This window comes from Notolabrus celidotus, chromosome 14 (assembly GCF_009762535.1).
Source record: "Notolabrus celidotus isolate fNotCel1 chromosome 14, fNotCel1.pri, whole genome shotgun sequence".
Lineage (NCBI taxonomy): Eukaryota > Metazoa > Chordata > Actinopteri > Labriformes > Labridae > Notolabrus > Notolabrus celidotus.
The window spans coordinates 23,764,771-23,789,346 of record NC_048285.1 but is presented as its reverse complement, the minus strand read 5'-3'; the positions used below and the strand labels follow the sequence as shown (position 1 = coordinate 23,789,346).

Genomic DNA, 24,576 nt, shown 5'->3' with positions numbered 1-24,576 from the left:
TTTCTTTTGCAGTATTACATAAACTTTGTAACCACACTGGTACCTGAGGGTTACTCAGTTTTGAACGCACAGATCAAGGTAGAGAAATGGATACCAGAACATTCCCACAAAGCATTTCTTTGCAACTTTTTTTTGTCACTTGCTAGCATATCGCGATGAAGAACATGCAGCTCCATTTGAGACAAAGTCGATGGAAAAGAATGCTGTATCTCTTACCCCCCAGTATTAATGGCTTAAATTGCTCTAGGTCCATGTCCAGTACCACATTAGATATGTGGCCCTTTTTTTACTGGAAAATATGGAGCCGATGCCCATGTACATGACAGACGTTCCTTTTTTCTCCCTTTTCTTCACCTCTGCTCTTTCTTACAATGACACGCCACTCCATCTTGAAGACTTGCTAACTCTCAATGCCAAAAAGGGCAGATGCCCAGGTGCTGGTGAAGCTGAATTGCTGTCCTCAGCACACAAAGGCGATGTCGCCTGGGGAGGATGGCTCAGGAAAGGGGGAGAGCTGTCAGAGTAACAGGAGAGCACCTGGGATTACTGTCAACAGTCTCGTGAATCTGTCTCCCTCTGCCCCTCCCCCGCCTCTCTCCTGTCTCTTTAGATCTATGGCATTCTCATTGACATTGACCTTTAAACTCCAATTAGCCACTTAATCAGAAATTAATTATTAATATTAGAAAAACCAACAGGGCTGAGGTTGTTTGTCTCTTTCACCTCATTATCATCCGCTAATGACCATCCTTGCATCTCATTTCCACAACAAAGACTGACAAAGGTGGTGTTTGCACCAGTATCAGCTGATGTTTTCCCCTGTTGAGTGCTAATGGAGATGGATAGATTTTTTCCATGTATGTTCTGTAATTTTCACCCCTGACTCCTATTCCAAGTCTGGAATGTCCTGTGCAAGTTAATCATTCAGATGACTCTCCAGACTGCATTAATAAGAGAGTCCTCAGCTACATAAGAGCACAGCATCCACTTCTGAACTCACAGCCCTCATGCCCTAATTCAGTGTGAAATGGTTGACAGGGAAGTGTGAAAATGGCTCCCAGGGAAAAAAAAACAACAGTTCATGGCAAAAAAAGGGACTCTCACACCCGTTAGTGCTGTCTTCTCCTCACACACACACACACACACACACACACACACACACACACACACACACACACACACACATGCACACTTGTTAATTATTTGTCATCTTCTGTAAGGTGTCACATGGGGAAACAGTGCCAGAGGCTTCCATGGAAATACTCCTGAGTATTGGCTACTAAATAAATGGCTTTTGGATTTTAAACAACCTCCTTTGGCTAAATAAGATGTTTGGAATGCAGTGACAGAGCCAGAGGTGCATGTGTGGCAGTTTAATAAATGCGACTCAGCTATCCAGTAATTGGTAATGTTCCTCTGTCAATTACTCCTGATGCTAGGTTTCAGGGGTCGGGTCTGCAAACTACCAAGTGGTCAATTTAAAATAGCCTTTGGTTGCCTTATCTTATTAAATCAAAAGTTATTCTGTCATTTTGCTGCATATCATTGATACCCTGATTAGCTGATTTTAAACAGGAAAGGTATGCGTCTTATATTCTCAAAATGAACGTGTGAAACAGGAGTAGGATTGTTGTCCTCTCTTCAGATTTGCTTTCTATTTTCCAGGCAGCTTAGGAAGATTGGCGGGATCAGTTTAAGGTTAATATTTTGTTTCCCCTCTCCACAATATCATCTCCAATACTCATCTCCTTCAAAAAACCCTCCATCATCAGTCCAAACTGCCTCTCACCCGCATGGAGACACATAATAGTGCAACAATGCAGAGTTGACAAGGAGCGATAGCAGACGTCTGACACTGTGAGAGGATTAGGAGGATGATAACATGAGTGGGGAATCCATTCTTTTTAAAGAGAACTCTCTATGGGTTGTGATGATGGCTGAAAGTTTGACAGACGGGCGCTTGTTGTTCTTTCAAAACTCGTGTCATCATATCACATCACTTGTGTGGTGTTAGCTTCAGGGTGTGGACCTCCTACGTTGGTAAAGCCTCTGCTTGTCCTTATGTGGAAAAAAGACCATTTGTGTTTTATGACTTCAATATTTTTCTGTATTACCATCAACACAACACTTGATGTCTGAGTCACATCATCCTTTGGTTATACATCACTCTCAGAGATAAGAGAGGAGCCTCGTGATGTCTGCGGTGATTAGAGATTGTGGTGCTGAAGAGCCGCTGTGACGCCAGCGACACACGTCCATGATACCAGCTGAACGAGGGAGCAGAGAGCTGAGGAGCAGAGGCCACAGGTGCTTTCCTTGTGCTGATCTCATTAATGGCAAATCCTCCCACCCTGTCTGCTAGCACTGAAAACAACACATGCTCCTTTAAAGCCAATGCTCTTAATTGGAGTTGATTTACAAAATATGATTACTAAATGCTACAGGATTTCATAATTAGTACAACCAATTATCCCTGCATACTGTCAATCACTGGAGATGGAAGATTAAGTAACAGACTGTGCTGTTCTTTTATTTAAGATATGTTCAAGACAGAACATTTCTAGTGATTAGTATTCATGCAGATGCTCATGTGCATGCACAAACATATAAAGCTTGCATGATTTGTTGTGTTCATACAACCTCTTTTGTGCTCTCTGAGCTAAATTCCATTAAAATTGTTCAGCACGTTAAGTGAAGTCAATGCAAATGCATTTCCCAATTAGTCTTATCTTGCGAGTCTGACACTTACAAAAAGCTAATTTTACTGTATTTCTGTCTGCATGTGGGTGTGTACGCTCCTTTTTTTTTTCTTCCTCAAGGCCTTCAGAGGCCTACTTTAGGTTAAGAACTTGGATTTAAGGCTGATGATGGATTAAAGTTCAGGTACAAGGGTTGAGGTAAGCATGTAGAGTTGGTGCTTAGAAGTGCTTATCAGTGGTTTTGCATGTTTTAGCCCGTTAAGTACAAATAATGTATGTGTCATATTACAGTCAAAGCATTCCAGTTTTCAGGGCATGACACAGACTCTGAGTGGTTTCCTGACGCCCACACAGCCATCAGATTCAGCTCATGCTGGAACAGTATGAAGATCTACTTGTAGAGACTCTGCCTAAAGAATATTTCACCATGATGTGCATTTAGCTGCCTATATTGTCAGTCACAAGCTACACTTTTTGTCTGTGGTGAATGTAGATGCACCACGGGTCAGTTTTGTGTTGCATTTAAGGCTCTGGATTTTCAAAAGTCGTGTTCATAAAAGCACCCTTGTTTTCAATAGTTACAAAAGTGATGCAGTGGATTAAAAAGTAAAAATGAATGCTTGTTGTTTCATTTTCTCAAGCATGTTTCAAGTCCTGGAAAATTGATTTTCACACATTGTTCTGAAATTTAAAAGACACAGTAGCTGTTCATGGGGATAACAGAATCTATGACATCCAGGTTAGTGATGTAGTTGCGGTAAATTGGCTGAGACACGCCTGTATTAGAGTACATGGAATAAAAGTAATAGGAAGAGGACCCTTAGAATTGTACATGGATGTGTGTTTATGGCCATATGTGTTACAGAGGCTGCACATTGACACCCATGTTACACACCTGTCAGTGCTTGTTTTCATTGATTACTTCCCGTCATGTGAAATCCATAAAGTGTCATAAAACAGAACAAAAATCCTCCTCCAATAATAGTGACTTCCAAGTAACAGCCATTACAGGACGTCACAGGGCCGTACATATTCAGCCGACATCTCGTCTTTTCCATCTCAGCTCTGTTCTGACAGATCATCCCCAGTGTCCACTCTATGGCTGAGTGGTTTGGAGATAGAAAAAAGAAGAAGAGAGAGTTTGTGAAAGCAAGACTGAGAGATTGATAGAAAAGCTGAGAAGAAGATTGAGTGACATGTGGGCTTACATAGTACATGAATGTACACATGTACCCAGAAGCACATAAGTGGATTTTGTGTAAACTACAGAAAAGACTTCCACACACAACCAGGGAATCCCAACTAGCGCTCCCACTGTTCAAACAAAGATATGAGGACTTTGTTGTGTCACCTGCATTTGGATAAACACCAGAACTAGTGTTGGACATGTCTGAACATGTTTGTGGATGATATGGACATGACTGCTTTGTTGCAGCAGTAGTCCATCAGCATAAACTTACCCAGATATACAGATGACGAGATCAGCTGCTCGAGAGCCTAAAGGGCATCTTAAAATCTAAATGCCACTCCAGTTTTTGTAATCAGCCACAGCTTGCCACAGTTTGAACCAAACCTGTGTTAGCTAAGACACTCTCCTATGTGTTTGTGAATGATCTGTCACAGTAAACACTTTGCCTGATGCATCAGCCAGGCTCCCTGCAATGTGTTATTTTAGGTGCAAAAAAATTCAAATTCACCAGAGAACTTCTGCACTGCTCCTGCCAACGCTGACGCATTCCTGCTTCACTATTGTAGACTCAGACATGCTGGCATATACCGAACGCTTTTGGCAGACTGGCGAAATCTGTACTTTGAAGTCGTTTGTCTTGAATTAAGTGATTTTCTGTCGGGGCACCGTGCAAGCGGCAGGACAGCTGATTCACATAGAAAAACCTTGGACAGAGCAGGGATTGTGCATGTTCCGAGTACAAAAATTCCCCCTTCCCAACATGCCAATCACTTCTGATTCATCTCTCCATTTAAACCTCAGGATGAATGGAGAATGAATATGTGCTGTGGGGAGTCATCACTTTAAGGATATCTTGATGATGACATAATATAGTGTTTACCAGCATGGCCATTAGTTTGACACAAAACAGACACAGGCCTGTTTCCTATTACATTAAACAATATAAAGCTTCTTCTGGAATGCATGGTGACTCATTCCAGCTCTACAAAATAACAAATCAAAGACGTCATATTTCTCATAAATGATAATAAGATCAGTTCTGAGAGGCTGTCAGGATTCAGGTTGAGACAATAGGCCTTCCCTCCCAAGCTGTTATAGCTATAAGCACTCATCACCATGGTGTGTTTCATCTCGACTCTTGGAACAGCAATAATCGATCTGATGGCGGCAAGAAAAACATGTTGTTTTTCTCTGGCCCGAGGCACGCGGCAGAAACACACACACTCTAAACAGATGGTTTTTCACAAGACACACTAAACAAATACCAATAAAAACACAAGCTGTGAGCGTTGTATGGTGACCCCCACCAAGCATTTGTGTGTTTGTGAGGGATTTTTAAAGGTTAAGGCAGTTTTGATGTTTGAAAAAGCAAGAATTAAAAAGCAGGGTAGTTCTAAATCATCACAAAGGGATGTGTAAAGCTTACTCTAGAGTAGTGGTGTCCAAAGTGAGGTCTAGGGACCTACAATAGTCCCTGAGGGACTCCAAGGGCCACAGCAAGAGGAGTAACAGTTTAATTTCTCTATTGTTTCACTCCATTGATGATAGCACAACGGGAGCATGTATTACTGTAATCTATTCTCATTAGAGGCTTTATTCTCTCCTCTGTTGTCACACATCCAGTGCAGGCAGTCATGAAGCTGTATGGCCAATTAAAGCCTTGAAAGAAAGAAGCAGCTCCTTGGGACAAGAGATCATCAAATAAGAGCCTGTGGTCTAATGTGTTTCTATCCGGGGGATCTTGATATTAAAAGTTTGGAGAGCCCTTCCCTTTTTTATGAGGTGCTAAAGGTCCTGGCTGCTCATATAGAGTGTAGCCAGCGGAAGATAACCTTGTGAACTGCGGTTTGATCCATCACATCTAGATGTAGTGACACACAGCCAAATAATAATGCTCCGGCAGAGTGCAATGCTGGGAGAGATAGCCTTGTGACCCGGGTACAACTCATAAACTGCAGTGCGGCATCAGCTGTATTAATATCACATATGGTCGTCCCCACGTTTCCTTCCACGGATGAATATTTCAGCCAGTGCGTGTGGTGCAAATTAAAGATGCTCTTCAAATGGCGCATAGCCTGTAAGAACTCAACGTGGTGCATTATGGAATGTGTCATAATTAAGCATCCATTTCATAACCGTAAAAAAAAAGTACCTGCGCAAGATTCATGCACATCACGAGGACGCAGAATCCGCCTTTAAGGAAGCACTGCGCTGATAAAAGAGGCAAACGGCAACACCGCGTGATTAATTTGGGTTGTAAAGTTGCGTCTTACTCACCCCTTCTGAACATTTTGCAGGCCTAGGTGTATTTCGTCTTCGGTCCTCTGAGAATCATCTATTCTTATATTCCAGACTGAAAAAACTTGTGCGCTTTAGTTTTGAAGTTGATCCGGAGCTTCCGTGCCTCGACGCGTGAATGTCAGCTGTCACTCCTCGAGATTTTCTTGAGATTCCACCTTATCGAGTTGCTCCACAGACCATCTTGATTTTGATAAACACTGACAAGAAACAATAATCACCTCAAAGTCCGGCAGGAATCAGACGGACCTGCGAATTAGGAGGCAATCATTGCGAAACAGGCGCATCAAAATCATCCACTCAGTCCGAAATAATGGTTACTCCAGTGTGTGTGCGCGTGTGTGAGCACAAACGCACAGTTTGTCCAACAGAACCTCTGGTAACCAACTCCTTTTAGGCGCAAATGACTGTAGAGGCTGCAAATCAGCTCTGGGGGCAAGCCGATGGAGAGCGCGAACACTCCCAAAAACCCCAAAATTCAAGTGGCCAATCTGAAATTCTCCTCTCGGTGATTCAGAGCCGTCCAAATCGCATCATACTCGTTAAAATCTCTAATTAACATAAGTTATTTGGATTCACATTCCGCCTCTGATGTCGGATTATAAACGCAGGCTCCTCAAATCCTCCTTAATAATGTAGACTTTGAAGCTTTCGGTTTCCTTAAAATCCCCTCTTTTCAGCTCTCCTCTCTTCTCTCGTAATTGTTACATTTCTGTGATCTTGTCTGGGAAGATCTCGCAGTTTTTTTTCCACCTATGGATCAGGGCTCGCTGATGCGCTCAAGGAGGAAGAAAGTATGTTGTAGTGCCTCAGCCCCTCCAACGGGCAGCATCCTGCTCCATCCCTCTCTCTGCCTGTGTCCCTGTCTACGCCAGCCTGACACACTCAAACACACACTGACACACACACACAAACACACACGCTGCTTCCTGACACCAGAGGTCTTCATAAGAAACACAACATGACACCAAGGGACACACTGACATGTAACAACAGCAACTATATTAACCGACAGAGGAGCTTTGTGATGCTGCTCATTCTGCAGTGAGTGAGAGACTTACAGATCAAAAAGAGAGATTTTCTGATCAAATAGCCTCCACCCAAATCAATATGTGATAAATAATGGACTAATGCATCAGATAAACAAAGTACATCTCTCTCTCTCTCTCTCTCTCTCTCTCTCTCTCTCTCTCTCTCTCTCTCTCTCTCTCTCTCTCTCTCTCTCTCTCTCTCTCTCCTTTTTAATTTCTATTTCATGACACGTACACTTCCTTTGGCTGTACAGTTTATGCACGCCAGTTTTATTTTCATAGATATTTGAACTCATCTTACTTTTCTTGATTAGATCAGCATTTTAATGTTTTTATAATTATTCAGTGAATGTCGGTCTACGGTATTTTGTAATGTTTTTTTTTTTTAAATGAATCCTATGTTGATATCTATTTTTATTTGGTTCCATCCACTTTTATTTTAAAAAACTCATTTTTATTGAATTATTCTGGCATTTTTAAATTAATATTTTCAAATGTCTTACACCAATGTGACACAAACTAGGACTCCCCAACAGCATATATTTATTTTTTTCTTTCAAAATCTAGGTATTTATTTGATTTTTATTTGATTTATTCTTCTCTTTTTATATCATTTTTTATTTTTCATGTTACGCATATTTTTCATTTTATTTTATCAAAACCTGTTTTTTTATTTTGTATTTATTGACCATTGTGGAATATTTACATTGCACTTTAATTACTGTATATAGATCATATGAACTGTTGTTCCTCTATCGACGTTGTTTTGACGATCTGTCCCGTTTAGTGGCATCGATTACATCGGTGTTCGATTTATCTCCCCTGGACTCCTCACTCGATTGCTTTCGCCTTTCTCTTTTCCACATGTGTGCTGTTAGGAAAAGAAAACATGGCTGCGCCCGCGAGTGATGTACAGCTGGTCCCTGCCAAAAAGCCAACAGGTAGACATCTGACTGGAATAAGAACGATTTGATGTTGTAGTAGACTCGACATGTATTAATTTAGCGCCGTAGAGAGGTATACTGCTTCAACAACGACGATACGTGTCAATACTAACACGCTGTTATCAGCTGAGTTACACACACAGCAGTGTTTTGATACAGACACGATAATAAGTAAGGCTGTGGTGTTAAGCAGCGGTACAATAATATATCAAACTTTCATCATCTAACACTTGCTTTTGTGCTTGTTAGCGTTAGCATGTCTGGATGGTGTCAGCATGACTCAGCATGAAAACATTAGATCGATGTGAAATGTTTGAAAGCCTGGCAGCTTACTTTACTCTTCTCAAGTGAGATTTGGTCATATTTTGTTCACTTTTTACTGTTTTACCTTGTGGTCGGTCTATTCCAAGAGGCATCTGCTGTATGCTCGATGCTAACAGTGTTTGTTCGACAAAAGGAAAGTGCGTTTTTCCTGGCAGCCATGCACTGCTTCACTTCACACAGCGTGAGGTTGTTTCCTAAACCAGCATCGATTAAACAGCAATTTCCCCCAATATGATTTCACCATGGTAGAAAAGCTTTGAATAAATCTGAACTTAAATCTTTGTCTCCACTCACACTTCTGAAAGGATCACCAACACATGGTGTGGGTGAGAGTCTCGTCTAGTTCCAGCCATCATAGTCTGATTATTTATTATCCTTTTAGTCAAGCTGGGCTGACAACAGATCTAGAATAAAGAGGGATTAATAAGACAAAACTAGGCAAGAGATCTTCGTCCAATTGTGTTCAAACGTGTCATACAGCATCATATAAAGTGAGGGTGCTGTTTTGGTTACATGGCATGTCTCGGTTTGTCAATGTTAAATCAAGTATTCAAATACTTTTTAAATTTAAATGTGTGATTCAACAATTTTTAACTATTGGACTGTACAGTCACTCAAATTGGATAGTAATAGCTTTAACAAAGTAAAAACAAAACATTATCATTGTTGTCAGGGTAAAATTTAGAACCAAGCACCGAACCTGGGGGGACAGAGCCTTCTCAGTAGCCGCCCCCACCCTCTGGAAACTCACTCCCCTCCCATATCCAAAACTGCTCTGACCCTTCCGCTTTCAAATCTCTTTTAAAAACTCACCTTTTTAAGTTAGCTTTTCATTTGTGATTGTACTGTTGTTTTGTTTGATCTGTGTTATTTTATTTTATTTTATTTTTTTGCTTGTATTGGTTTTAACAATTGTACAGTGTCTTTGAGTTTTTGAAAAGCGCTATATAAATAAAATGTATTATTATTATTAACGAAAATAGTTTGACCCTGACTCAAGTCAGGATTTCTCCATGCACATCAATCAAATGTACTTATTTGGGGAATTAATAATTGACAAAGTGAAACACATTTAAAGTTTTAACGTCTTAGTTATTAGTTGAACCGAAAACAGAACTAATACAAATATACATTACAAAAAAAGTTAGGGCAGTATAAAGCCTTACCATGAGCAATGAAAGTGTAAGGGTATTGACAAATAAGCACTTGAAATTGTGAACTATTATGTGGAAGATAAGCAAGGTAGAGCAAAGTTAGTATGTGCAATTTAAAACATGTCCAGATGTTCTGACCAAAAAAGCTTGTTTTGGTTCTAAAATTCTGATGCCACATGACAACAAGTGGCTTTACATTAAGCTCAAACTCTGACAGTTTGTTTTACAACCCCTGATCACATCTCTCTTAACATTTTTTCCCCCATTTGAGACATCATTTACAGCCACTTATTGCTTTACAGGGAATTGTTTCAAATAAATGCTAAATGTAAAACGCAGTTCTTCAGTTCTGCACTCTGCTTTTTAAAAGTTGGTTCATCCTTACAGGGGTGGGGCAAACTTGTTCATTTTGAACTTCACCATACTGTCCTGACGTTACCAAATGAGGCCTCTACCCTCAGACTGTTGAACGTGTCTAAAGCCTGTTCTAAATCAGGACTTTACCTTCCTGTGTGGCAGTGAGCTGTACAGAGAGCTCCTGCTGTATAACTTCACTGTTAACTTACTGTCTGACTGTGACCTTTTTCATGATGACCGTGATATGGTATGTGTCACCAGCTCGTCTGTAGAGTGCACAGACACCACAGCAGTTAAATATGGTGTCCTTACTTCAACCCACATCCCTGACACTTCGTACTCTTTTACTCTGTCTTCAGTCCGAGGACCGCGGCGGGTCGCCAATCAAATCCCAGATGAAATCCTGCAGGACCCTGAGTTACAGGAAGCTATCAAAGCTCTGCCTGCAAATTACAACTTTGAGATCCACAAGACGGTTTGGAGAGTGAGACAAGCAAATTCTACAAGAGGTAAGCTCTCTTTTTTTTCTCAGTACACTAGTTTAAAATTATTCACAATAGTTGAACTATTTTTAAACTGAGGCATGCACTGTGTTAACTGTATTCACTTGAAATGACACACTTCAAATGAAAGGGTAGAACTTTTATGAACCATGTTTTCCACGATGAGTTTAGTGCCCTCTACTAAAGTCAGAGAGTAGCCATGCTGCTCACACACACAAGTCTCTTAAGTGCTTTTGCTAGAGGCTTTTAAACTGCAACACTGACTCTTGACTGCAGTTTGTCTGCATGAAGTGAGGAAAATAAGTGAGAAATTACTTGGTTCAATGTAGCGATGACATATGATGTGCGATGAGTAAACAAATACTGAAGTGTGCATATTAGACTTAACATCACAGTCCCATTGTCTTTCTGTTCTGTTCAGTTCAGCATGTTTTAAACAGAACCTGTCTTTGTGACACATTACATGGTCTCATTTAATATAGCTGCAGTGCTGTTCTCTTCCTCTGTGAGGTCTTCTTCAACCATAATTTTCTCAGCTCTCTCTCCTTCCTCGGCTGTTGTGCCAGATAGCCTAACAGTAGATAACAAATTGTACAAATTAATCAGAGGGTGAGATATTTTTTGTATTATTAATGTGCTGCGAAGTCTTGTGGGATGTGTTTATTGTAGAGACTTACATCTGAAAGAAGTTGCACGAGAGAAATTGGAGCACAGGCTGGATAAAGTGTCTGGAAGGAGGGTTTCTAAGACAGCCCGTGTGACATAACATGAGATTGTTCCCTATCCTGCAACTTGTGTGAGTAAGATAGGATGGAGTGTGAGTTTTTATTTGCTGTCAAAGATCTCTCTCCAAAAACCTGACTCTGAGAAACATTCCACTATTCTCTACGTCATCCTGACTTAAAAAAATGGGTAGTTTATTTCCAGCTCAGTGCATTCAAACTCTACTAAAGCACTTTACTTTGTATTATTCAAACCTCATTTACTGCTGCTTTTCAGGTTTAGAGAAGATTAACAGCACAGAGCGGGTGTATGAACACACAGGATGCACAGCTTTAAATATCTTATGCAGACAGACAGATAGCGTGTGCAAAAAAACATCCATGAATGCATCTGTGCTTTGACCCACTTTGACAACTTTATTGTAGAGTCACGCAGGTTTATTTAGTGATGACATAAATCAACAACAAAAGAAGGAGCTCCAGTGTGAAAAGGGCATGTAGGTCACCCAGCACTTACTCTGCCATTTAAACAACTTGTTCATTATATAACAGGTACATGTTAGAGGTGTAATGTATTTAATGCTCTGTGTGTGTGTGTGTGTGTGTGTGTGTGTGTGTGTGTGTGTGTGTGTGTGTGTGTGTGTGTGTGTGTGTGTGTGTGTGTGTGTGTGTGTGTGTGTGTGTGTGTGTGTGTGTGTGCGTGCGTGCGTGCGTGCGTTCACTCTCATAGTTACCAAAGTTAAGCAGGGTGCTTTTCACAAGTGCTTCCATGTCCACAGAGTTTTGGAGTCAGTTAACACTGAATTTGTGAGGGGGAATCTGTGAGCAGTCTCTGATCTTTCAGAGGAGGGACAAACCCTCCAGGAAGTCTGCTTATGTGTTATTGACAGAGTTGGACGGCTGCACTCACACTGCAGCTGACAGCGTGCCAGCTCCGATTTCTCCTCAACGTCCATGCAACACAACTGATTATGTGCAGTGTTACTTTAAGAGACAATCAATTCTTCTTCATGTCTCTTGGGACCTTTTCTTGTAGGCAGATTGTGGCCTTTTAAACAACACAGATTTCAAACTCAGTTCTGGAGTAAAAGATGGAAAAAATCAAAACATTCTATTTTTTAACTGGGCAAAAATTTCCCTCTCCTCTCCGACAGGCTCTTCAGCTGTCATGTCTTTTATTAGGATTTATTTTATTTGTTATTTCAGTCCATTTAAACTGACCCAGGTTATGGGTCACTTAAAAAACAGTGAAGTCAAAAAGAACTGTCAGATCTGGGAAATACAAATTTGACGCTAGTTGCTTGGACTGCTGTGTGTTTGTAGCCTCGGGACACACTGAAGTGAGAGGCCTCACTTACATTCGTTTGTTATGGTCTGTGAAATGGGAAAATCCATTTGTGTTGCTCCGGAACTGCTTTCAGTGAGGTCTGATTATAATTTGACATTGTGTTACTAAACAATTAATAAGGGGTCATTTGTACCAAAGTTACAAAATATTAGGGCTGTCAGAGTCAACGTGATAATTATGGCACTCATTTTTGTGACCTGCGTTGAACGCTAGCACGTTCTGTTATTGTGAGGCTCGGCCCGCCTCATGAGAACTCCCGAATCAGTGCAGCAGTAGCATTTTGGAGGGCAAGCCACGATGGGCAGAAATGGATAAAGAAACAGGTCCTTTGAATGCAAGTTCAGCCTCAAAGCTCTACCAGATGGTTCTCTCAACTTACAAAATGTATTTGCATTTAATGTGGATGTGAATTTAGTTACCACTAGGGTTGCAAAATTCCGGGAATTTTCAAAGTTGGAAACTTTCCATGGGAATAAACGGGAATAAACCAGGAATTTATTAAATTGAAGGTTGGCTTTTAATATGGAACTTAAATATAGTTGGGGAAAATATATTTTAGCATAATCCTGCCTAAAACAACCAGATTTCATGCAATTACAGTTGAATATCTATGCTATTCCTCAATCACATGCACATAGCACACTGCTTACTGCAGGGCTATTGAGACTACGCCCCCTACATGCACTGTGCATTCCTCCATCACATGCACAGAAATGTTTTATTTTGGATGGATGTCTGCTTATAACAAAATACATATTTATGCTTGGATATGATACATTTCCATTAAATTACTCTCAATTCCCGGTTAATTCCCATTAATTCCCATAAATTCTCATGGAAAGTTTACAAAATGTACCGGAATGTTTCCACCCTTTTGCAACCCTAATTACCACTAGAGTACATACAGTCTTGCTGGTTAGGCTCACAGCTGAGGCAGAGTCCTCCTCTTTGTTGCAAACAATCCAGCATGTGTGACATCATTTGTTTTTTAGCGTGAAGGATCCAGGAATTGAGCTTTGCATGATGGAAAATTTTACTGACCAATGCACTTGTTGCGCAATGTCTCTGTTGTTGTGATGCATGAGGTTCATGGTTTCATGTTGAGCTGCTTTAAAAACAGGGGAAGCTAAATTAGCCTTGACAAGAGTAAAGTTGGACACTACATTGTGTTAGTATAACTGAAGTAATGTTACATTCAGGTCAGTTGTTGCTCATTGGGCTTGAGTGTGCCATGTTGTGCCATCAGCATATTTTTGAGCATACAGTACCTTTGAGTAAAACTTTTCTGGACACTTTTCATCTTTGTTGTGAATGTTGCATCAATAATAGACATACACAAACAAAGCATATTTGTCCACTGCCATGTTGAAAAGAGTGTTTAAATCTTATAAAGTGTCCTTTTCAGGCACATTTAGAAGACATTGAAAAATGTGTGATTAATTAGTCCATGTGTTGGTGACATATCACCGACATATGGACTACTGTTGTAAATCCAGTGAGTATGCTTAGTGGGGATGAAAAGTCAAACATGAAAAAACATTACTGCATGCCCAGGGGTGCTCCTGTTCGCAGTAAAAACATAAATAACCAGAAGTGTTCTTTGATTGTCATGCTAACAAGAGTGATTTCCGTCTGAGTTGGTAAATATAGAATATTGATATGCATCTTTGCACACCAAACCCACAGGTGTGCATAAAGTACACAATTAGAAGTCAAACATGTAAAAAGTAAAAAAAAACTAAAAAAAACTTTGGTAATCTTTTAGACATCAGGCATCAAGAGAAGTTTCAATATTGGCTCAAAAATATTAATTCAACTCAACTCAACTGTATTTATATAGCACCTTTCATACATATAAACATGCAGCCCAAAGTGCTTCACAAAATAACAGATGCAAACTTGAAAATAACAGCCCTACAAATGTTACTGAAACACAATTAGGACTAATCAGATTGTCTGAATGCTTCACAGTGAAATGAAGCATTCCAGCTACTTATCAGCCTTTTTTTGTTTTACTTAGTAACAGAGCCACAGCTTTAAAATAAATAGTCTGGTATTCATGTCTGCAGAACTCATTACCACTGGTGTGAAAAAGAAACTTCAAAGTGTTTTAAGCAGAGTTGACATAGTTTCATGAAATGTATATGTGACAGAATCACCTCACAGAAAATGTCAAGGATAACTATCCATCACTCTTCTTCTGCTGCGGAAAAATCATTCTCAAAAGCAAACTTAACAAAACCCTCCTGGGTTCAATCAAATTCATATCTCCAAGGTCTTGTTCTGCAAAATACATTCAGCTGCTTAATTTTGAGGCAGTTTGGATCTAAATGGATTGTGACTTAAGTAGCGCCCCACTTGAATTTCAAAACCTATGACTGTTGTTTCTTTAAAATGGCTTTGGTTTAAATGTAAATTCATTTTTAAAGTACAATGACCTGTTACCTACAGGTACTTTAAAGTCAAATAATCACAGCTTCCAAAATCTATTTCAGTTATCATATGGTAATCTGAATAATTCAAGATAGACGTCAACAAATCTGCATCTGTCCTTCAATTTCTGCCCCGGTGCATTTTTGCATGTGTATTTTGACTTTCCCTCATGTGTGCTGTTCCCTGTGAAACAGGTCATTGGGTAGTGTTACAGTGGCAGCCTCCAGCTTCAGAAAAAAATCATCTTTCATTTATGTAAATGTCAAAATGTGTACTCGTAAAGTCGTTTCTGCCTTGGGTAGAAATATGCAGATGGCAAGCCAAGAGGATTGAATCATTTCTTAGATGTCCCTGTGGGGCGCGTGTGCTTTCCACAGTTTGCTGCCTTTGCTTTTTTTGTTGTGTGACGTTCTTTTTTTATTTTTTATTTTTTATTTTATCAGAGCTCATCGTCTCTCTCTGAACTCACAGAGCATAACTCACCTTATCACCCCCTGTCTCTCTGTGTTCCTCTTTGTGTCCATCTGTTTCTTTGTCAGCCTTTGAACTGCTCTCGAATCGCATGCGCCGTGCCTTTTTAAAACCAAGGACTCAGGAGCACACAGCAGAAATGTATTTTAGCTGCCCAGCCTCTTCACATCTGATTTTATTAATAGTCCAAAGATTTGTGTTAGTTTGTCTTATTTTAATCTGATTGTTTGTTGTTTAGATGTAATCTTTTACTCTGTCCTTAAAATAGTTTAGTTTTTTAGACCTATTCAACCTGCTGCCAGCTGTCTGCTGTCCTGATTAACAACATACAGTCAGATTAGGTAAAAACAAGTCAACACAGATTTACCGTAAAATCTGGAATGCAGTTTGCACAGGTGTAAACGACGCAGTTGATTTTGGGATGCCTCAGAGGGAAAAGGTTTATCTGTCTTCACTAGGGATGCACCGATCCGATCCTGGTATCGGATTCGGCTAGATCGGACTCAAAAAGCTAGATCGGATATCGGTGACAAAGGGCCGATATATAGTGCTAGTGGTAGATCTATTCATCTCAGTTCTATGCTTTTCTGTGTTTACATCAGCCATGTGCGTCTCCTACGTCATCAGCGCCGGCCGGTCTGTGCATTTTTGCCCGGTGGAGCATGATGGAGGTTAACTACGAGGCTCTGCAGTTTAGCTGCATGTCACGCTTCTTTTAACAACTCCGCCAGAAACCTGCAACATGTGCAGCGGTAATGTTTCAACGGATGGCGGTCGCGCTGAAAAATATAATGGAAGCCCAAAGGAAGAAGTTTACGTCAGCTGTAGCCTACTGCAAAGAAGCAAGAAACCTTCTATTAATGGATTCAAAGTGTGAAAACACTGACGGGTTATTGGATTTAATTGTTCCGGATCCTTGAAATTAAGGGATTTCAGCCTCTGGTTTTGCACTTGGAACCCAGATACAGTTCATCATCAAGTCAGAAAAGCCTGAAGTTGCCAAAACATGATTCTATCCTCACATTAAGGAATAGAGATTGTTAAAGCAATACCAGGATCAGATCAGCTAGTATCGGTGTCGGCAGATACCAAAGCCCAGGTATCGATTTCGGTATCGGGACCTAAAAAGTAGGATTGGTGTATCCCTAGTCTTCGCATGTGAAGACGTCAATCCCATTCAGCAATGTGCAGTATAGATGCAGCTGTGTAGCTCTTACAAGTCCCACCTGTTTTCACCATTCTGCTATTTACCAGCCTGCAGTGATGTTGAAAGTCATGAGCACCACAAGGTCTATGTACTTATAAGTATACCTTGGTTTTCTTTGAATACACGATTTCGACCTAATGAGAGAAAATGCAGTTAAAAAGAGTCACTTTCAGCCTGGTCCGCCTCACATTGCATCCAGCATGCTTCTCGCAGTGAGGCGGCTGCTTGCTTCCTCTAGCATCATCTTACTACTACAGCAACACAATATATTACCTGACACTGCATTTTATACCGTTGTGTAGGATGCTGCCCACCCAATGACAGAAAGCGTATTAAAAGTGTGTCTTGTACACAGAGTTTTACAGCAAATATACAAAACAACAACCTTCTATACAAAAAACACACACAGGTGAGTTAGTATGTTATTTAAGTGATGGACGAATGGAAAGAGAGGTCAGTCAAACAGATTAATCTGATGGAAACCCCCAAGCTTGCCTTTTAAGAATGATACAGTGGGGCAAAAAAGTATTTAGTCAGCCGCTGATTTTGCAAGTTCTCCCACTTAGAAAGATGAGAGAGGTCTGTAATTTTCATCAGAGGTACACTTCAACCGTGAGAGACAAAATGAGAAAAAAAAAATCCAGGAAATCACATTGTAGGATTTTTAAAGAATTTATTTGTAAATTATGGTGGAAAATAAGTTTTTGGTCACCCACAAACAAGCACGATTGCTGGCTCTCACAGACCTGTAACTTCTTCTTTAAGGAGCTCTTCTGTCCTCCACTCGTTACCTGTATTAATGGCTCCTGTTTGAACTTATCTGTATAAAAGACACCTGTCCACAGCCTCAAACAGTCAGACTCCAAACTCAACCATGGCCAAGACCAAAGAGCTGTCCAAGGACACCAGGAAGAAAATTGTGGACCTGCACCAGGCTGGGAAGAGTGAATCTACAATAGGCAAGCAGGTTGGTGTGGATAAATAAACTGTGGGAGCAATTGTAAGAAAATTGAAGACATACAAGACCATTGATAATCTCCCTCGATCTGGGGCCCCACGCAAGATCTCATTCCGTGGGGTCAAAATGATCATGAGAATGGTGAGCAAAAATCCCAGAACTACATGGAAGGACCTGATGAATGACCTGCAGAGAGCTGGGACCAAAGTAACAAAGGCTACCATCAGTAACACACTACGCCGAGAGGGACTCAAATCCTGCAGCGCCAGGCGTGTCCCCCTGCTTAAGCCAGTACATGTCCAGGCCCGTCTGAAGTTTGCCAGAGAGCATATGGAGATACAGAAGAGGATTGGGAGATTATCATGTGGTCAGATGAAACCAAAATAGAACTTTTTGGTAAAAACTCAACTTGTCGTGTTTGGAGGAAGAGGAATGCTGAGTTGCATCCCAAGAACACCATACCTACTGTGAAGCATGGGGGTGGAAACCTCATGCTTTGGGGCTGTTTTTCTGCAAAGGGGACAGGACGACTGATCCGCGTTAAGAGAAGAATGAACGGGGACATGTATCGTGAGATTTTAAGCCAAAACCTCCTTCCATCAGTGAGAGCATTGAAGATGGAACGTGGCTGGGTCTTCCAGCATGACAATGATCCCAAACACACCGCTCGGGCAACGAAGGAGTGGCTCCGTAAAAAGCCTTTCAAGGTCCAGGAGTGGCCTAGCCAGTCTCCAGACCTCGACCCCATAGAAAATTTGTGGAGGGAGTTGAAAGTCTGTGTTGCCCAATGACAGTCCCAAAACATCACTGCTCTAGAGGAGATCTGCATGGAGGAATGGGCCAAAATACCAGCTACAGTGTGTGCAAACCTGGTGGAAACTTACAGGAAACGTTTGACCTCTGTCATTCCCAACAAAGGTTATATTACAAAGTATTGAGTTGAACTTTTGTTATTGACCAAAAACTTATTTTCCACCATAATTTACCAATAAATTCTTTAAAAATCCTACAAAGTGATTTCCTGGATTTTTTTTCTCATTTTACTCTCATAGTTGAAGTGTACCTCTGATGAAAATTACAGACCTCTGTCATATTTCTAAGTGGGAGAACTTGCAAAATCAGTGGCTGACTAAATACTTTTTTGCCCCACTGTATATGTGTTGATCATTATTTTGATCAGAAGATGGATTAATAACATGGACAATTCTAAATGCTTGAACAAGTAAACACTGAGTGTCACATTTGATTTTCAATAAGAGGATGGATTTGTTTTTCTTTGTCAGAAAGCAAGACTTCCAGAGTGGTGTATCAATTCAATTCAATTCAATTCAATTTGCTTTATTGGCATGAACAAAGACATGTTGTTGCCAAAGCACATACAATTCATACACATTCTGTACATTACGTATATTCATTACATATTATATTAATTATATATAAATATATATATATTCATTACATATTATATATATTACATACTTTATAAGCATTAATGAACGATGGTGTCACCCATACAGATCAATCTGATCAATCAGTCAACTCTATCTGGCACAACCTATGTTTCCATATGCTGATAATCTGCTCTGGATGTTAACTCGTATACAAAACGACCACCAAAATATAGAGCAAGCCTTTTATATGGCCATACTTTAAAGTTTTGTAGTGGAGTTGGATTTTGATGAAATATTTTGGATTCATTCCTCCCATTTTATCACAGCCTTTGTCTAACAACTATTCTTCAGCTTTGCATGCGACCACTAAATCCCATTTGGAAAAACTGAAAAATTAGACCAGACAAGAGATGAAGCCAAAGAGGCACAGAGCGGTGCGGCCTTGAGAGTCTTGGGAGACCTTGAATTCATGAAAGAGTTTCCCTGCGGTGGTTGTAAAATACTCAGGGAGTTGTTCTGTTTTCTGTTCTCTTCTCACAACCGAACTACACACCATCAAAAGAAGAGCGTCGCTGACAGTTTGTCTTCAGATTTTTCCTTGAGCTCCTGGAGAATAAGCAACATGTGGACCGTTCAGATCCGCTTTTCAGATTCTGCTGTTTTCATCAATGCTACACTTACATTCAAGATGACAAATAAAATAAAGAAGTTTCAGAGATAATAAGGATGGAATAATCACGATTCATAAATATAATTTTGAATTAAGGATTGCCTTAATGCCAGTGTTAATTAAACATCCAACTAAGCCACAGATGGCTCGCCATAATACACAGAACCATCCAGATTGACAAAACATCTAGCTCAGTCCATGGCTGATATCTTGTTTTTCCCAATTAATGAATCTTCCCTTTCTAAATAGCCTCTTTGTGCATCCACCACCACTAGAACGAGTGATTTACTTCATCCCCAAATACAAAACGACTCCCAGTGAGTGGACTCAAATGGCCTTTTCTGCTCAGTCTGAGCATTGTCCTTTATAGAGAACATGACAGAGTGTTTCCAGGAGAAAGTCCAGGCAGTTTTCATAGTATCCACAGACAGGACATGCTTAAATGGAAGAGTGTGAATGGTGCTTATTGTATCCGTTTTTCAAATGTAATAATTTTTCAGATTCTTTTACTGGCTTATAAAGCTCTTACCCAGAATACATGACTCATTCTTTGTCATGTTATAAACTGTAACCTTTAGATGTTCTTCTGCTGGTATTTTAAGTACAAACTGTTGCACAAATAAGAAAACGTTCAGCTCAGTCCTTTTCTGTTTTTTAACCTCAACCCATGCTCTCTGATTTTTATGCTTCAATCTCTTTATACTTTGATTTCTTTCTCATAATTTTTACATATTTAATTGGTTCTAGAACTTTGATTTTTGCTTGAAAGTGTCCTTTTTTGGTTCTTATGACTGGTTGACGATGGCTCCACTATTCCCCTTCAAAAAAACATACAGGTTTACCATTGACAAAAATTACAAGCTTATCCTCATAATACAACAACTTTTTGCTTATGTACATTTACAATTTTATACTCATAAATGTAAGACTTTACACTTGCAAATGTAAGACTTTGTTCTTGAAATATTACAACTTTTTTCTTAATAACGTATGATTTTAATCCTCTAAATTTTATGAATTAATTCATGTAAATTAATGAATTTATTCCAAAACATTTATGACTTTATTTGTATGAAATTACAAATTCATCAATTTATAATTTTATTCAAACTATATTCTTGTAATATTATGATTTTTTTCTTCTTGATTATGGTCTTTATTTATTGTTTTGTTTTTAAAAGACTTATTATGCATAAAAGTGAAACTGAAAACTTAAGTGTAAAGTGAAATCTACACCCATAAAAACGAAACAATAAACCTTTGTGAAGATGTTTTTTTTAATCAGATTCATTACTCTTAGCTGGATTTAGCCCATGAACAATCGTCCATGTTGGACCTCCCTATCGTACGTCATGTGAACCCGCTAAGTGCATCACAATCTCTATACCAGTTCCATTTTATTCTTTGCATTGGAGGTGATTGATGTCTGACCATTCATCATGTCTGTCCATAAATGTTTGCAATGCAATCACACACACCAAATTTAATCTAGCACAGGATAATCCCTGCATAGAGCCATATTCTGGTCTCCTAGCTTTAACCCTTCTTTTGAAAATGCAGAGTAATCCCTTGGCTTTGTCAGCTCAGTCTGCCGTTCACTGATAAATTGGTGTTTCCAGCACTTTCTTAGTTTACTTTTTGTCTTTGATTGTCAACATAATCCCACATGTAGATATCTTGCACTTAAAGATCCGACAGTGTGTAAACCAAATGGAAACTTCCACAAATGAAGAGACACATACAGGAAAAAGACAACCTTGCATGCTTGTTTGAGTTGTTAGCTGAATAGACACGGCATCAAAGCTGTTTAATGAACTTGCTCTATTAAAGGTAGAAACAACTTATCATCCTTGTGTTCAACGTGTATGCAGTCCCTCCTCCAGCGTCTGATTCACCTTTCACAGGTGGCGGCAGATGGAGAAAGCTCTTTGCTTCTGTCAGCCGAGGCAGAGGTGTGCTCTGAAACCTTTCTCTGTTAATAAACTTGCCCTTTTCCAGGTAATGACCTGTCTCTCACTGTCTGCCTGGGCGCTCTGTGATCCCTTAACCTTTCATCAGTAAGAAATGCTCTGGCCCCTCCCCTCCCCACTGCCCCATCCATCACTCCATCTCATGACCACCCTCCCTGAACCTCCCTGGCCTTTTGTCCGTCCGAGCTTTCATTGTTTAATCCTGTCTGGCACAGAAGTGTTGGAAATTGTTTCAAGCCAAGCCATGTGAAAACCTTTGTGTGCTCAATGCAGCGTCCTGGTCTCATAAGCGTCCACTGAGACGTTGATGGATTTATTGAAGAAAGGTGTGACTGAGTTTGACTGGGAGAAAATGTCATGGTTGATTGAAACAAAGCCTTTGTGTCCAGGTAGGTAGTGACGCTGTGTTCCTGACATGGTGGCAGGGATTCATTAAACTTGTGTAGACCATGTGAATCACGGATAAATAACTGCTTCACAAAATTAAAACAAGAACTGCGACAGGAGGCCTTTGTAGAATGTCTAAAATGATCCAAATATTTCCCACAATTACAAACAGACAAAGACATGAAGATTTAATGAATGAACCAAACAGACAGAGAGCAGAGGAGAAAAATAGTGATGCCACCTGCATCCTGTATGTCTTCCATTAGTCCTGATGTAAGGACTGTTGACAGGGAGCTTCACACCACTGCACAACGATTGACACTACATTATAAGAAAATCAGAAAATGCAGAGAGACAGCAGAATCTTGGCAGACACACACCACACACAGCTATGAATGGTAATGCAGAGGGAATAGTTTCTACTGGGTCTTGAGATTTTTTTAATTTTTTTAAAGAGGTATTGTATTCTGACTTTTTTCAATGTAGTGCAGGACTAAAAATAGAAAATTACCCAATCTTTGGTGCCCAGGAATCCATTTTTCTTGCTGCGGTATTCAAACCGGCATCAATGTAATTCTACTTTTACTGGTAGTGTATTCATGTTTAAAAGTGACAACCATAACATAGCATAATGGCAACAATCCAAAACAAAGATAACCAGCTGCACATAACTTATGCACTTTAAAGCTGCTGCGAGGAACTTTTGTTTTGTATCGATTCTGGCGCCCCCCTGGCGGACAAAGTGATACCTCTTATCTCTTGTCCTATACATGCAAAAGTAGTGTTTTCAACAAAAGCCTCATCCTGTTGTCTTTAACAGTCAATTTTATCAGGCAATGTGATTATTTTCCATGAAAACAGTCAAATAAAGGCTGTTTCTGAAGTGAGATGTCCATCAGCTGGTCTGGCACCTACCCCCTCAGGGCGGTTTCAGGCATTAAAAATGACAACAGAGAAGGTGTCAGTGTTGCTGCTGATGGACTTGTTTGCTATTGAAGGTCATAAAGAGGCATCAGTATCATTTTCAGTCTGTTTCTCAGCCAGTACAAAACTCCTCACAGGGCCTTTAATCAACACATTACCAGGAGGCATTCCTGAGGGACCTTTTTCTCTATACAGTGTCTTCATTGATCAATAAGGGCAATCTTATCAGGGTAAAAAAACATGAGAAATGTCAAAATGGTGTGCAAATATACTTTGCTCAAATAGAATTATCAAACGTTTAGGCTACATTTAAGCCTGGTACAGTAAAAATGTGTAACCTGCATTGAAAACAAAAGATCATGTCACACCTTGTGTCTGTAAAACATATATATATATATTTTAGAATAATTCTGTTAAATTGGCTGAACATATTCACACTTCTTACATTTATAAAAACTTCCTCCTAATCTCAAGGAAGCACAGTTCTTCCATGGTATCAGCTTAAAAAGTAAAAGTATCACATTTTTCAGTCAAAATGACTAAACATGTTCAGACTCTAGCTCAGTTAATGTAAGTTAAACCTTCTTTTCTTCATTTCATATCACAAGAAGTAGAATTTTGGGCAATTTAAAGTTGAAATATGTCACATTGGGATCTTAGTGGAATTATTAGGACCATGTTTCACAGTTTGCATAGGTTTTATAGACCAAACTTCACTTTCATTAAAAAAAAAAAAACCCAAATCAAACAGATTATTTAACCAAGTAATGATGTTTTGGTGCAGTAGGAAATCAGACTGTTAATTAGTTTTAAATAATTAAATTTTTTTCCGCTGTGCTTTAAAAAAAAAAAAAAGCCAACTTAAAATGTGAAAACATGTAGAATAGGGAAATGATTTCATGTGATTTCCTTCTTTTTACTAGCACAAAGGGCTTTCCTGTCGCCCAGCACCATATTTGCTTTCCTTACAGTACAAATCTCCTCTCTGTCACTCTTGCTTTTTCCAATCTGGTCCACTTCATGCTCTGATTCCTGTTCGCTCATTCCTTGTGGGAGTACTTGACATCATCAATATATTAGTAGTCTCTGATTCCAAGGTGTCATCATGTTTATTTGATGACTAGATGGCAGGATTAATGTATACTTAATCATAGATTCTTTAGATACTTTAATGTAGAAACCACAAGTCTTATCTCGTCAGAATCCCCCACAGGAACCCTCGGATTTACATCCACTTTGAAAACATGATGATCTTTTCTTGAAAGGAGAACTCTGCAGTTCAGTTGAAGAAGATTAAACACTTTGAATGCTGTTCAAGTTTATGAAAGAGTGTTTGGGCATGTAAAGCTCATACACTTATCTTTATTTATAGAAATGTAAAATGATGTCTGTAAGATGAAGTCTTGATGGATTACACTCGAAGGAAATCAAAACAACAGATTGAATGATGTGAAAAGAGACAAATATGCACTACTGCAGGAAAGGTAACAGATCCACAGTTTGCTCAGCAGATACTCTGACAAGGGATGTTCTGAAGGGACTCATTTCCTAGTTGTTTGAACAGATTTTTTTTTATTTTGACTATCAAACTACTTT

The 24,576-nt window shown here is 39.6% G+C and overlaps 2 protein-coding genes across 2 annotated transcripts in view; one reads left to right on the top strand and one right to left on the bottom strand.

The window, feature by feature from the left end:
- Window positions 1–7,309, bottom strand: part of rtn4rl1b (reticulon 4 receptor-like 1b) — a 166,108-nt gene extending 158,799 nt beyond the window's left edge. The window contains exon 1 of the mRNA XM_034701884.1: window positions 6,166–7,309. Within this exon, the coding sequence (XP_034557775.1) occupies window positions 6,166–6,178 (13 nt within the window). The 5' untranslated portion in view covers window positions 6,179–7,309. The remainder of the gene's footprint in view (window positions 1–6,165) is intronic.
- A 716-nt stretch (window positions 7,310–8,025) lies between these two features.
- Window positions 8,026–24,576, top strand: part of dph1 (diphthamide biosynthesis 1) — a 70,716-nt gene continuing 54,165 nt past the window's right edge. Inside the window, exons 1-2 of the mRNA XM_034701679.1 lie at window positions 8,026–8,158; window positions 10,356–10,505. Of these exons, the coding sequence (XP_034557570.1) occupies window positions 8,107–8,158; window positions 10,356–10,505 (202 nt within the window). The 5' untranslated portion in view covers window positions 8,026–8,106. The remainder of the gene's footprint in view (window positions 8,159–10,355; window positions 10,506–24,576) is intronic.